We start from the raw sequence: 16,103 nt of genomic DNA on the forward strand, positions 1-16,103 counted from the left end.
CAAAGAAAAAGTGCTATGTGAGGCTATTAGAACATAATAAATATCAGAGAAGATTATAAGACTAGTAAAAATTAAGCTTAGGAACACGAGAACTAGGGTACAAATAGAAGAAAGCTTTTCAAGACAGTTCACAATGAATATAAGGGGATCTTATCAAGGATTTATTTAACATGACATATCGTGTATAAACAAGATAAAAAGATCAAGTATGAGCACAAACCGGACTATATTCGATAGCAAAGAACAGAACATAGCTTACGAAAAAATTGTGGTAAATATTTACAAATATCTATGTGGGGTACGCCACAACTTAGTCTACTTATTTGAACGAACAGCATTGTAATCTAGATCGGTAATTATGATTAAAGTTTCTAGTGTCAGAAAATACCCAGGTGTTAACACTGAAAAGTCATTTGGATCAGTATTGACATGATATAAAGGACATATAAGACAGGCTCTATTTATATATAAGTAATATATTAAAGTCTTCATATATTAAAACTTGTTCTTCTATGACCAGACAATTGTTTTACACGAATTTTATTTATATCCATTTTAAACAATCCACCAAAATAAAAGATGCAGGAGGATTAAAGTTTGAATAAAGAAAAAGGAACCGTCCTCCCTTAGAAAGAAAGTTTGGCCCCTGTGAGGCCTAGGAGAGAATATTTTGGTGTTTCATTTACTTACAAGTTACTTAGTGGTGGCATTGACTGTGCTGCTCTGTTGATTCAGATCTATATGAATGCACCATCCTACCCGGGGCTTCGTCGCCAGTTATTTTATGTTCCATTCCATAGAACCTTTATGTTATTAACAAATCTTTGGACAGCTATTAAGCCTTTGTAAATAATTTAATAATTTAAATATTGATATTTTGAAAATAATTTTAAAGAAAATTAAAAGAAGTATTTTATTTTAGTTTTTTATTAAGACTTGGTTTATATTTCAATTTAACAATAAAATAATGGTGATTTTGAGTTAAGTCCATTATATTTTATTTACATAAAAGTATTACTAGGATAAAATTATTATTTTTGTAGCATTTATTGTGATTTAGGCTATTAATGGGGTTTTTTCATAAATAAGCTAGAAGTTGTTTAAGTGAATTCATTATTAAATATAGTCACCAAATCACCAAAAATACAAAAACATGAATCGATTGCACAATTCTAAAGTAGTGTATTCTAATTTTAATTCTGCTTTTAATAAATTTTGCACAATTTTGTTATGCTTTACAAGTGAAAATGCTTACAACAACACAGAGATAAATCAAAGCTTTGAAATGTTTGTATTATGGATTATCTATGTATTCTCCCTTATATATTAGGGATCGGGTTAAATTTCATTAAAAAAACAGAAACACGTTAAATATTTATCTATTTATTAAAAAAAAACGATGACTTACAAGGATATATTGTAATTTTTAATATAATATTACATACTGATGCTTATTTACACATTACTTCAACTTTAACAAGTTAAATATAAGTAGTAATCTGGGAGACCAGGGTAATTACTTTCACAGGAAATTCTGCGCATCAGTATCTTGGCAACACGGCATATGTATTTCAATATTTAACACAGCGCGCAGTCTCGTATTTGTCTCGTTTTTTTTTAACCCTTAACCCGAAACATACTACTTTTATTGCTAATGCGAAACATATGGTCTACTGGACCAGTATAGGTAAAAATTGAAAAAAATCAAAAACAAATGTAGCATTTGAAGAGAAAAACAAAATATTAAAGGGTTTATTAGGTACAAACGAGCAAAAAAACTTATTCATACATAATACTTACATAAAACAAAATGTGTAGTATAGAAAACAACATTATTAGGCGTAATTAAGTAAACAAACATATATATTTCTAGATAAAACAAAAAATATACTAGAGCTACCTACTAATTTTAAAGACAGGTAACGCAAACCTTTCTACTACACTCTAAACAAAAAGCATTTGAGCAATGCACACATTTATAATTTGTCTTCCTCATTTTTAATGATGGACAAATACTACACAATTTTCTTTTGGGAAGCTTATCATCTGGAACATTGGCCCGATATTCTCGATAGGCACTTCAGGATTTATTTCCAAAAAAATCTCTATCTGCTTTCTAAGGTCTCGGGGAAGATTTGTTTCAAGTCTTTGCCTTAGATGAGGATAAATTAGTTCAAATGCCAAATATTTTACAAATTTAAAAAGTAAAAGTAATTTATTATCTTTGTAACAAAGATAAAGGACGTAACTGTTGACTGAACTTATATTTATAAGTGTATAAAATATGGCTAAGGGCCAACGCCATGTCCGGTGGTTTACACTATAATTGGCACACCTCATGTCTAAAACATCAACTCCCGATTTTGTACTGTTATAGTATCGAATTATTTCTGGTTTTCCTAATTTATTGTCTTTGCTGTGATGCATAGAGGATATTAAAAAAACAGCTCCATTGTTTTTCGTAACATATGATATCAAGGTTATGTCATTGGAGAAACCATAGAATGTTTTTTTTTACTGTACCCACATACGTGAGGTGGCGTTTTTGCAACTCTGTGACTAACTCTATTGAAGAAAAATAGTTGAACAGGCTTGGAAAGCTTCAGTTCTTCTTCTGAAAGTTCAACACCATCCGAATCTTTCCCTGAGTATATATATTCATTATAGAAATACGAGCTCTAAGCATCTGTCATGCACATTACTTTTATGCCGTATTTCGCAGGTTTACTGGGCATGTAAATTCGAAAACCACAGTGACCTTTAAATGGAAGTAGCATCTCATCCACAGTTACACAATCTGACAACGTGTATAGCCTCTGGCAATTAGTCACAAAATTATTAAAAATATTTGAAATAGTCGCTGTTTTATCAGTTTTCTTCGGCTCTTCGCGATCCATGCTATTGTCAAATCTAAGACACGACAAAAGTATGTCAAATCTTTTCAAAGACATCGTCATTCTGAATATTGCCCGACCAAAAACATCTTTAGAAAACAGTTGAAGCATATCTTCATGAGAAGATTTTATAATTGAAGATAGCATAAAAAGTCCAAGCAAAGCTTTCAACCCAACTATATTTGTGCTTCTGTAGTTTGATGTATTAGTCAAATCAGATAATTTTTCTCTCAGTATAATAATTTTTTGATTTGTTCATGTTAAAATTTGTTCCAACCTTTCATCAGTAATCAACAACTCCCTAATATCTGATTTAAAAGGGCTATTCTTAGAGTCCTGTTTACCGCTGTTAGGCCTCGTAATTTTCTGACAATGTTATGTGTTCGTGTCCTTGTATTTCTCGGAGGCTCCGTTCCCTGCCACTAAAAACCATTTTTTCCTTTGAATATGTTCACATCCCCTTCTATATGTAAAAAGTCGGTTCTGGATTGTAAATCATTCGACGGTTCATCTAATTCCAAAAGTTCGTGATCTGGATTCGATTCTTCGCCGCTAGAGGGTTCATTTTGCCGAATTACATAGTCGGGATCTTCATCCGAATCATATATAATCTATAACATCTCTCATGTTCTCGTCACTCCCTTGCTCTGATCAATATAAATCTTGATCGTCGGCAAGAAGTAATCTTTGTATATTCTTTTTAAAATCTTGGTCAGCCAGATTTATTTTTTTATTACGGCAAGTTCCGCTAGGACCTTCCTCTTCTTATTCTTTAGGTGCCGTCTTCTTAGCGAATGTTGGCGATGACCTCTGCAAAGTCTTCCCTATTTTGGGCTGTCCTTATTAAACTTTGAAAGTCTAATCTTGTCCAATCTTTGATGTTGCGCAGCCCGGTCATTTGTCGTCTACCCGGGCCGCGTCTGCTTTCTATTTTCCCTTCTATAATAAGCTGAAGGAAGTTATACCTGTCGTGTCTAAATATGTGTCCAAGATAAGACGTTTTACGCTTCTTGACAATTTCTGTGAGTTCACGTACTCTATTCATATGCCTTAAAACTTCTTTATTTCTAATGCGGTCGGTCCATGGAATTTTCAGCATACGACGAAATACTAACATCTCAACGCTAGGACGCTAGGTCCTGCTCTATCCATTATTACTACAAAATCAAAAATTTTTGGAGTAATTATGTTTATTATACAAAAAATATGTAATACCTTATTGTTTATCAGTACACAATCCGTAACATGTGACCTCCGAGACCTATCATAAAAACACTGCAATTCGAAACACCTGGCTTACTAGACCTACACGTTTTGAAAACCACTGTTACTACGACGTAAATACTAAAGCGATCGCTACGATACTGCAGAACTATGCTTGTTCTACACAAAAGAACAGTGCATGCGGCCTACACTGTTGCCGCCATTAGCAGACTATCCTTTCGCTATGGTCCGTTAGACCAATGTTTCAGGTTAAGGGTTAAGACGTTCATGTAATTTTCAAACAATCTTTAAAAAGTGCTTTTGTAATTAATTTTCATTAAAACTATTTTATGATTATTTTGCTTTATATGTATAGATAATTTCACGTACAAAAACAATGCATTGTATTAAGTCATTAATGAACAGTGATAAGTTAAGTTAGGTTAACTTATCCCTTTACCTAGGGGTAATAACGCGCAGCTGCGTTAAGGCAATTTCGCGCTGGGCGGTATTACCCTGTGTGAAAATTTATGCTAATATAGTGTTTTCATTGCTTTTAGATTCCAAAATGCTTCATGCTTACCTTCGGAAAACCAAAAAATCAAAATGGGCAGAAGATGAATTAAAAGCTGCTATCACTGCTGCATGAGTTTGGGCTAAAATACGACAAGTAGGTCTATCATTTAATACTCCAGAATCAACTGTACGTAACAAACTAAAATTCAGTAGCCATAAAGCAATAAAATTTGACAATAATTCAATTTTTAATGATTAACAAAAATCCACCATAGCCAACCATTCGAATATGTTTTTTGGAACTACATTAGCAGAATTATAACGTTTAGCATGCCAGTTTGATAAGGCAAATAAAATAAGTAACCGTTTTACCCCAATAAAGAAAATCGCTGGTAAAGATTGTTTAGAACCCTTTTTAAAAGCGTTATCTAGATAGTAATGTTAGAAAACCCGAAGGTACCCGTTAAACCCGTTAAACCTAAAGGTCAAAAACAAATAGAATCCGTAATATCTTATGAAAGAGGGAAAATGTTACCATAGTATGCACTGGAAATGCTTCAGGACAGTATATCCCTCCTTTGTTTATGTTCCTTGAATATGTATGAATTAACAATTAGTGAGAGCAGGCCCAATTGTAGCAATATTCAGATATTTAAAAAACGGTCGGAGAAATGAATAGTTATTTGTGGACTAAATAAAACAGTTTTGTCAGCATATAAAGGCATTAAAAGAATATTCAACTGTTCTCATATTTAATAACTATAAAAGTCACATTTCTTTGGAGATTTATACTTACTGTAGATCACACGGAATTGTTATGTTTTCACTTCCCACTTATACCTCATACAGGCTTCAACCTCTTGACCTAACTTTATTGGACCACTAAAGAACACTTTAAATTGTGAGTGCGACTTGTATCTGAGAATTCATGCTTATGAAAAAATAACTCTCAAAAGAACTTGCTTTCATTTTTAACAGAGCCTATCTACGATGGGCAAAGGATTATCCGGCTTTCGTGCTGCTGGAATATTGCTGATAGATCCTTATAAATTCTCTGAAGATGATTTCAGCTTAGTAGATCACACTGAATTTTCAGATATACACATTGTATTTGAAACTGAAGATACCAACGTCTTAAGTGGTTAAACGTAAAATTTAAAGTTGCACAAAAAAGACGTCAGAAAAGTAGAGTCGAGTTATGACAAAACTCTGCAGAGAACTCCAACCAGGACTATCGAGATGTAATAAAACTATGCAGAGGACTCTACCTAGAAATACAGAAATCCAACCGGGACTATTGAGATATAATGAAAATATGCATAAGACTCCACCTAATAATGCCAAATTGTAATTAAACCAATTAAACCCAGCCTAAAACGTCAGAAAGTGTTAAAACTTCCACTGAGTCTACTGAGTACAAAAAACTTGCAGAGTTACAAATCCCATGCAAAACAACACTTAGAAATTTTCACTTTCACGCCACTAAAAACTCAATTAGAAATAAAACGAGTAAAGAGAAATTTTGAGAAAAAGCTGAAGAGGTCAAAAAAAATGAAACCAGGAAAAGAACGACAGAACTGTAGAAAAACTGGCTGCTAAAGCAAAGAAACGACCTGTAAGTAAGAAAGCTGCAGTTAGAAACTTATATTTTGACAATTCTAAGTCTGAAAGTTCTAATAAGGGTGAGCTTTGTGATTAGGATGAACTAGATGATGTAAATTTAACATTAGAAAATGAAGAGTGTTTGGTGTGCGGTGAATTCGGACAAGACTATGAAATTTGGTACCGTTGTGTAATCTGTTCGAATTGGGCTTATTTAGAACGTACTGATTTGGATTCAGCAGTTAATTATACGTGCTATATGTGTGCCAGAGTCTAACTGAAGACAGTCAAACAATAAAATTATCTCTTTAATGTTTTTTTTTTAATTTTGCCTTTAAGAAATTTGTTTTGTTTACAATATTTGCTTTAATACAATCACTGGAATGCAAATTTATTTAATTTCTGCGTAGAATTATCCCATTATTGGGGGAATACCGCGCAATGATAATTTTTAAGATAATTGTTTTTCTTTCAAAATTCCACAGGTTTCCCTTGTAAAGAATTTATTGCTGTGCTGATGTGGTAAGTTTAATATTATAAAGAAATCCCAACAGAAAATAAAATATGTAAATTTCATTGTAATTTTGCTTGATTTCTACAAAAATGCCAGTGTTTGTATTAATAAAAAATAAAATTAAAATGCCTCCTACAAATTGGAATATAATGTAATATATACGAAGTGAGTGCGGTTGTTTAAAATATTGCGTTATAATTATAAAGCTTGTCGGAGATTTCATTTAGCTAAGCTTTTAAATTAAAATACAAATTTATGTTAGCGATAAATAATCTGCAAAGCAAAATATTTAAATTGTAATTTATCACATATTATAATGACCTCGGTTACGTAGTAGCGACCGTAAAACACTAAAACACTAAAAATGCAAGCAGGGGGCGTTAACCGTCCTGACATTTTGATTAATTTTACAAAATTTCAATTTAAAATTTGCCCTACTGCTGGCGTACAGTTTACCTTCCAGCTCTACGTCCCTCATCACTGTTTGACCCTTTTTATTCGTTGGCATAGCCACTTTACCAGTTTTCCCACAAAAAAGTAAATAAACTACGTGAAAGAATGTATGTAATGAATTCTGAGCTTTCGGAATTCTGATCGTTTTTGTTAGTGATTTTACTACGTGTATCGTGTTTTTCAATTATTTGAGTTACGTTAGTTTTGTTACTAACAAAACCATAATAAACGGTACGATGTAAATAAAAAACCACAATATTTACGTTATAAATTAAAGAGAAATCTAGTTCTTCAAAAAGCGTTCTTATTTTGTCATGTTATGTGAGATAATATATAAACAAAATACGATTTTTTTTGTAAGAACACGTATATTTGTATTGATTAAAAGATGTTCCAATATAAAAACTTAGCCCAACTATCTTTTATTTCAATTGATATTTCAAAATGGCAGCTAGTAGTTTAACAGTCCTCAAAACCACGGAATTAAATAAATTGAAAAAGAACGAACTTGTGGACATTTTAGTTAATTTTAAATTACCAGTGACAGTGACAAACATTCAGTTAATAAATTATGTAAATAAACTTAGTGATAAAGTTACGAACTTAATAGACAGTGATAAAGAAGAGAAATTTTATGACATGAGTGAAAATTTATCTTGTGATTTTGTAAGACTTGCGAAAGATTATGACATTATTAAAAAAGAACTTGAAATCGTATGTAGACTTTCTTATCAACTTAAGAACCCAAGAACAAGAAGATTTAATTGTATTGGTAAAATTACAAACTACTAATTCAATTTTGCAACATGTACCGCCATCTACCAGTAAAATATCAGATTCTATTAAAATATCAACAACAAATACAAATTCTAGAAAAAGTAAATATAAAATAAACGAGCAAAAAATTGTGTCGACTAATGAACCTGATTATTGAACTGCTACTATTGAACTGCTACATATTCACAGTTCTGCTCTACGGAATGGAAGCATGGACACTGACTGTTGCATCTATGAATCGGCTCGAAGCTTTCGAAATGTGGTGTTATAGGCGCATCTTACGTATATCCTGGGTTGACAGAGTTACTAATGTGGAGGTCCTGCATAGAATGGGGAAAGAATGTGAAATTCTCATGACCGTCAAAACTAAAAAGTTGGAATATCTAGGACATGTAATGAGAAATCCAGAACGTTACGGCCTTCTCCAGCTGATTCTCTAAGGGAAAGTAAATGGTAAGAGAGTACCGGGAAGAAGACGCATTTCCTGGCTCCAAAATTTACAAAAGTGGTATAACACGACTACCACTGAACTGTTCCGCGCTGCAATAAATAAAGTAAAGATAGCCGTGATGATCGCCAACATCCGGAACGGATAGGCACTTTAAGAAGAAGAATGAACCTGAACAAAAACATACTAAACATTGGTTCAAATACAAAACCGGTCAGAGATTCCGAAAGGAATTCCCCGACACAAAATAAAATAAATAAATACAACAAACCGATTTTCGGTAGTAAAATTTTTTCTAATTTTAATACACTCTCTCGACGGGGGCATCTGCACGTTTCACGTGTCGGTGCCGATATGAATTCAAATGATTTGAAGGATTTTTTAAAAGAAACGGCGCCTGAAATATGTTTTGATTGTGAGGAATGGAATAGAACTGATAAGCAATCATCTTATAAAGTGACATCTCCCTTCGCTTTAGAAAGTCTAGACAATGTATACAACTCATCTATATGGCCCAGTGGATCTGTCGTACGAAGATTCAAATTCATTAAAAATTTTCAGGAAAGAACGCATTCAGCAGACAATTCATAACTTTGACTACAGCTACAGATGTTTCTGCAGCAGAGACACGGGAAGAAAACTTCTTTGTAATTAAAAATATCGAGATTTTACAAAACTGTAGTGGAAATGCAGCAGTCCGCACAAATGGAAACAATCTAGATCGAAACGTAGGAAGTTTAGAAGTTCCTGAAAAACTAATTCATATTTTGAATAGCGAAAGGGTGGTGAGTATGTTCCATGTTAATGTTCAATGTTTAGCAAATAAAGTACAAATGATAGATTTATTTTTGTTGGAATTTACCTTCGATGTTGGTTGCTTCTCAGAGCACTGGCAGAGTGAAGCAAATCTTAGTATATCAGTATAAGCTTAACATCAATTCAGCGAAAGTCAAGTGTTTGCATTAGAGTCTTTACGCAGAAGGGTATCTTAAAAATACGGAACTTTTTATCCGTGTTAGACTGGAATAGTTTTAACGATACTCTTGATGTAAATTACCTAGCAACGTTTCTAATAGATAATTATAATCTTGCAGTATTGCAATATTTTTCACTAAAAAAACTGGTTATCAAAGACAGAAGTTGTCCGGTAAACTGGTTCAATGACAACTTAAAAAATATGGGAAATCATTTGCAAACATATAAAATACGGGCTGATTCTACTTAAAACCTAGTACATTACAGCGAATATAAAATATATAAAAATCATTATAATGCTAAGTTGAAAAGAACGAAAAAGCTGGCATATGATCAATTGATATTAACTTCAAAGAGTATATCCAAGACGTGTTGGAAGGTAATTAACTATGAGCGAAATAAAACAAATGGTTTACATAATTCAACAACTAACATATCTTGTGACTGTTTCAATAACTTTTTTGTTAAAATTGCTGAGAATACTATAAAATCCCTTCCAAATACACCAGACGATACAATTTTAAACTATCGAAAATTTCCAGCTCCATCGAATTATTTTTTTTTTTTTTGTCTCCAACCAATCAACAAGAAGTATCTATAGTTATAAAAACATTAAAAAATACAAATTGTTTGAATACTAATGAGCTAAACGCATCTTTTATCAAAACCAATAGTAAAATTATTACTAAACCTTTAACACATCTCATTAATAGTATTTTTTAAATCGGGATATTCCCAACTTCATTTAAATACTCCAAGATTGTTCCTATGTTTAAAAAGGGTGTTCGTGACCTTGGTGACAATTATAGACCAATTTCTATCGTTTCGATATTCAGTAAAATAATCGAAAAAATTCTGAAGAAGCATCTTATATCGTACTTCGAAACAAATAACTTTTTTACTATTTCACAATATGGATTTAGAAAGGATCGTTCCACAACACATGCACTTTTAGATGTGATGAGTGCCATAGTTGATGGCCTTGAGAAGCATAATCACTCTGCCATAACGCTGTGTGATCTGTCAAAGGCCTTCGACTGTGTTTCTTATTTGCATTTGCATATTTGCGTAAACTGCATTTTTACGGTATAAGAGGTACTTCTTTGGAACTAATTTCATTGTATCTAAGGGATAGATACCAAGCAGTCAAGTACAGAAATTGTATCTTTGAATTTAAGCAGATAAAGCATGTAGTTCCAAAAGGATCAGTACTGGGCCCTCTATTATTTATAATTAATGATAATGACTTGCCCAATTTCATAGATCCATTAAAAACAGTTTTATTTGCAGATGACACTAATTTTGTTTTTTCTGATAAAAATCGTTCAGTTTTAGAAACTACGTCTGAGTTTGTAAATTCCAATGCTCAATCATGGTTCTTAGCAAATAAACTTAAACTAAATGATAGCAAAACTCAAAATTTAATTTTTTCGTCTACCTTCGATGTGAGTGTTGAAAAAAATAATGTCAAATTGTTGGGCATAACAGTTGACAACACATTGACTTGGTATAACCATATTGACCATCTCAAAAGTAAACTTTCTAGTACTTTATTTTTACTCAGACAATTAAAACTTGTTACAAGTGTTGATACCTTGAAAATAACGTACTTTTCTCTTTTTCATTCATTTGTAAGATATGGTGTTGTTCTGTGGGGAAAATCTTGCAATGCCTTAACAATATTTAAATTCCAAAAAAAAGCAATAAGAATAATTGCAAAAGTTTGCTATTTGGAATCTTGCAAACCGTTGTTTATTAAATATAAGATAATACCTTTGCCAACATTATGGCTATACAGCGTTAATGTGAAAATACATAAAAACGCTAATACTTTAATTAAACAAATAACTATAGCACAAAAGGTGCAAATAACATCAGAGCAGTTAAGTATCGTTTGAGTAAATCACAAAAAAACTCAATTAACCATAATATATACAATGACCTACCTAAGGATTTAAAACAACTTTCGATAAATAAATTTAAAGTAAGTCCGAAAAGATACCTTTTGAGATTTGCTTTTTACTCTGTTAGTGAATACTTTGATCACTTCAAGGCATAACATGAACATGGATGTACTCACTATCTTGGTATATGTCTTATTTTGTATGTGTGTGTGTGTATGTGTGTGTGTGTGCGAGCGTGTGGGTGTGTTGGGAGTTAGCTTGGAATAACCTGAAAACTTGAAACAGGACTAGTTTGGTAAGTGCCCAGAACAAGTCTTAAACATGTACTTTGTATGATGTCTAGTTTTTTAAGAATATGATTACTCGCAGTTGAATAGCATATTGCACAATAATTCAGTTTACTTTGAATTAATGATTGGTGTATATGCAGCACTTTATGATAGCATTTTAACGAGATTTATTTTAGTTTGACAGGAAACGACTAGCTTTTTAATATTTTCTGCCCATATAAACTGACTGTCCAGTCACAGGCATAGAAAGTCAATGCTCTTTACTTGTTTTGGGTTGATACCATTTAGAGTAAGTGTTATTTTGCAATCAGCTTGGCTTTTACTGAACATGATAAAATAAGATTTATATATGTGTTGTTGAATAATATAAATAAATTTAAAGAGAAAGTTACATATTAGTTCTTATATTTCCCTACTGTCTAAGGGAAATCAATGAGTGATGTTTATGGGAATCTGAATTCTAAGAGCTAGTAGTTTTGAATAATGCTGATTTGTTTCATACTTATGTTTATCGCACATAATTTTAATTAAAAAGAATATGGTTGATGTCACATTGTGATATATAATCGCATGAGCATATCCGAGCAGGGATAATACATAACTTAGCAATGGGAATGTGCCGTGATTAGTTTTAAGACGTGTAATTGTCGCTGTCTTCTTTGGCATTGCGTATTTAAAAATATACGCAATATATTGTGGTAAGGTCGGGTGGATAGTATAATACTGAGTAGATATTTAAGATCATTTCTATGTTTTTAGATTTTTCTTTTCATTTAATTAAAATTATGTTATTATAAGTCATCCAATGTGAATATATTTCACTTCCACTGTGACTTTTTACCCAAAAAACTGTAATATCTTCACTATATATTTTGTTTTTAATAGCACAAATATTACTATTTCTTTTATATTAAGTCATATTTGAGTTTAATCCTTTTTTGACCGAGAATTAATCTGATAATACAACTCTTTTATTTAATTTGCATAAATCTAGCCAATCTAATGCTTTTTCAATTGCTGCCGCTTTAGCAATATATATATATATATATATATATATATATATATATATATATATATATATATATATATATATATATATATATATATATATATATTAAACAATGCGATGAAAATTTGAGTTTCAAAAATTCACTTTTAAAGTGAAATGTAAACTGCACAACCTATGGCACCATCCTCTTTTTTTGGAACCATCGGTATACATTATTACGTCATCGTTATAGTCACTCAATATGCAATAATGCAAAATACGTTTGAAAATCAACTGAAAGAAATAATTAAATTGAAATACCTAGGAATAAAGTAACCAAGTTAAAACAATTCTGAGAATGAAACGAAAGGATAATTGACAAAAGCAAGCAGAACAGCGGGATGACTCAATACATGATATGAAGAAATACCACAATATGTAATCCTGTTATATATTGACCAATCCTCGTAGAAAACCTTATTCTCCTTAACGAGCTTCTAGTTTTTGTTAGATGTGGTAACTTTCTAAAATATATTATGCACATATTTTTAGAATAAAAATGTATAGTACAAGATATAAAAATATTCCATTATAAATCTAATTATTTCAAACAGCTTCTAACACTGTTTCCGTCCTTTGATGTTCTCCATCAAAGAACTGTGTAATGCGGTTTGTTTGGTGGAAGTTCTTTTAAAAAACTCACTTTAATAACTACGAAACCAACCAACGCGCTGGTGTTTGCTACGCTTTGTGTCCAGTTTTATTTGCTGGTGCAGCTTGCAATTCTTTGTTTGCCTCTGCTTTTGTTCTAAATTGAAGTAAACATTTTAATTCGGCGAAGATAGTTATCTCTTTACAGCAAAATTAATTATAAGACTTTTGAGTTTTTTTCAATTTAAAAAGTTAAAAATTGAAATTTATGGTATAGTTAATACGATACTTAAACTTATAAAAAAGATAGAAAAAGTAAAAATGTGGTTAAAAAAATAAATACAAATATGAAGATAAACAAATTTTTTAAAGTATATGTAAAAAGTAAAGTGTATAAACGACTAAGTTTATTGACCCGTCGTAACTCTTATTTAGGCTATACCTAGACAAATATTCATTTTAAAATAAACCAACAAAATTGTTTAAAGAACGTTTTCAAGAACTTATCATAGAAGATACATGGATAATCTTCAAAAACACACCGTTATAACAGGAGAAAACACAATAGATCAAGTAGATTAAAAAAAAAAGGAAACCCGGTTGACCAGTTGACTAAGATGAGTGGTTACACGTAGATTGGATTGTACTATTTAGTTTTTCCTTTAGTAATTTCACCTTCTGCCGTTTCTCATATCCAGATTTTTCTCGAGGCACTGCATATTTTCATTGTTGTTTAGTTTGCATTGTAAATTTTCAATTAATTTGTTATATCTCTCATATCCAAATATTTGCAAAACTGCTGATACGCCTAAATATGTATCAGTAGACCAGTAATTGGAAAGCTAAGGAAGTGTATGTATTCCCATTATAATCATTACTCCAATTAGGGCCTTTACTTTCTCTAGATTTGTATCTTGCCAATTATTAGATGGACCCGGTTGACTTGTCTTAGTAGCCCTTCTAGGCAAGCAAAATCTGCTTTGCATATATATATATATATATATATATATATATATATATATATATATATATATATATATATATATATCTGATAAACTATCATATCAAGAATATCTAAATTAAAAATGTTGGTGCAATAATCGATTTCTTTTTCTTCAATATTAAAATCGTATGCAGAATTGGCAACTTTGTAAAAATCAAGTGCAAGGTTGTCACAGAAATCTGTGTTTTAATCCCATTTCTCATCATTTTCTTCATATTTACTATCTTCCGATACAGAACACATTCTTCATATTTACTACCTTTGTAACGTAATATATTTTGCCTATCACATAGGTATAATTATGAGGGGTTCGAAAACTGGGGACATAAACCACTGGGGGTGGAGATAGGGCAAGCAAAATAATCGATACTTTTGCGAACGGCCCTCAGGGTTTGATTGGAGAGCTGGAGTCGTGGATAAGTAAAGTGCAAGGGGTCGAATTGGGGCAACTACAAAAAATGAAACAAGAGGGTACTATCGTAAATCTCTTAAGACAAACAAAACAAAATGAAACAGAAAATACCTCTAGCAATTTAAAAAGGACGCCGCTTTGAGGTGCCAAATTATAACCATTACAACAGCTAGTTGTAACTATTGAAATAATTATTAAACATAAAAAATATATCATTTCAAATGAAACTAAAAAAAGGGGTTAGAGAGTTAGTCAAGATAAACAAACAAAATGGTTTACTAAAAATTAAACATTTATTGTGTCTCACCACAAACAGTTACAAAAATAAAGATGGCACAAAAAATTACAGTATTAGTTACAGAGATTCATACCAAAATAAATAAAAAAAAACTTACATAATGATGTCTTATTCGTTTACAAACTCTATTGCTACAAAACTTACAAATGTTACTGAGCTATATAGGGGAAGCCGGGGCATAATGAGCACCCTAAGGACATTGGGTAATTTTGATCTTTATTTATTATTTTTTATTACAAAATACAATTTTAACCTAAAACTCACTTAACAATAAAAAAAAATAATAAAAAATGTTAAGTTAACAAAAAACCATTATGCCCCGGGTATGGGGCACAATGAGCACAGCATTTAAGAAAAGTTTTGCTTATTTCTGGCACTGTTCACAAATATATTTACACTCATCGTCATCGTCCTCTTCTCCAGCACAGGAGCAATGAGCCCATTTTTCGCATACACAACAACTTACCCAACCTTCAGTTGATTGCAAGTATGAGTATCCACAGTATAGACAATCTACATCTGAAACGTCACTTTCCGAGTCATCTTCAACAGTTTTTTGTTTTTTCACATTGGTTTTAGACCTTTTGGCTTCTTTTTTTGTGTTTACGTTTTCTGTTTTGTTTTCTTTTTCATCCTCATCATTCTTAAACACTTTTCGTTTTTTAGATTCAGCGTTAGAATTTCTAGCCTCTTTAATTTGAGTTGACTCCATGAGCTCGTTCTTGTAGGGCGATTCTGTTAAAATAGCTGTCTTTCCCCGATTTCTTGTCTGCCTTTGTTTCTTTGTAGTCTTTGGAATGGGTAAAATTTGCTGTGGAGAAGCAAACACAAATTTAGTTGGCTTATCGTTTTGATAAGGTAAATCGTGAAAAGGCAATATGTTTGACATCCCAGGCTGTGGGGAGTGCCTTATGTTTTGGGAAGGTAAGTCTGAAGAAGGTGATCTGTTTGACGGTCCAGGTTGTGGAGAGTGCCTTATGCTTTGTGAAGGTGGCGTGTTCTGCCGAAGCTCCATAATTCCAGCATTTTGCGACTGTTCTATATTTGTAGTATCCGCTGCTACAAAATCAGCATCCACAAAAATATTTGGGTTAGGTGGCCATATCCCGGTAGCTTTAAAACCATTTATAGCTATTGATATTGTTCCCGCTCGAATAAACGCCTTTTCAAAAAGT

At 31.9% G+C, this 16,103-nt stretch overlaps 1 protein-coding gene across 1 annotated transcript in view; it reads right to left on the reverse strand.

The window, feature by feature from the left end:
- The window catches only part of LOC140434632 (voltage-dependent calcium channel gamma-5 subunit-like), a 1,250,929-nt gene that overhangs the window by 1,008,221 nt on the left and 226,605 nt on the right, over positions 1–16,103 (reverse strand). The window contains exon 3 of the mRNA XM_072523038.1: positions 8,119–8,131. Coding sequence (XP_072379139.1) covers positions 8,119–8,131 — 13 coding nt within the window. The remainder of the gene's footprint in view (positions 1–8,118; positions 8,132–16,103) is intronic.

This window comes from Diabrotica undecimpunctata, chromosome 2 (assembly GCF_040954645.1).
Source record: "Diabrotica undecimpunctata isolate CICGRU chromosome 2, icDiaUnde3, whole genome shotgun sequence".
NCBI classification, from domain to species: Eukaryota; Metazoa; Arthropoda; class Insecta; order Coleoptera; family Chrysomelidae; genus Diabrotica; species Diabrotica undecimpunctata.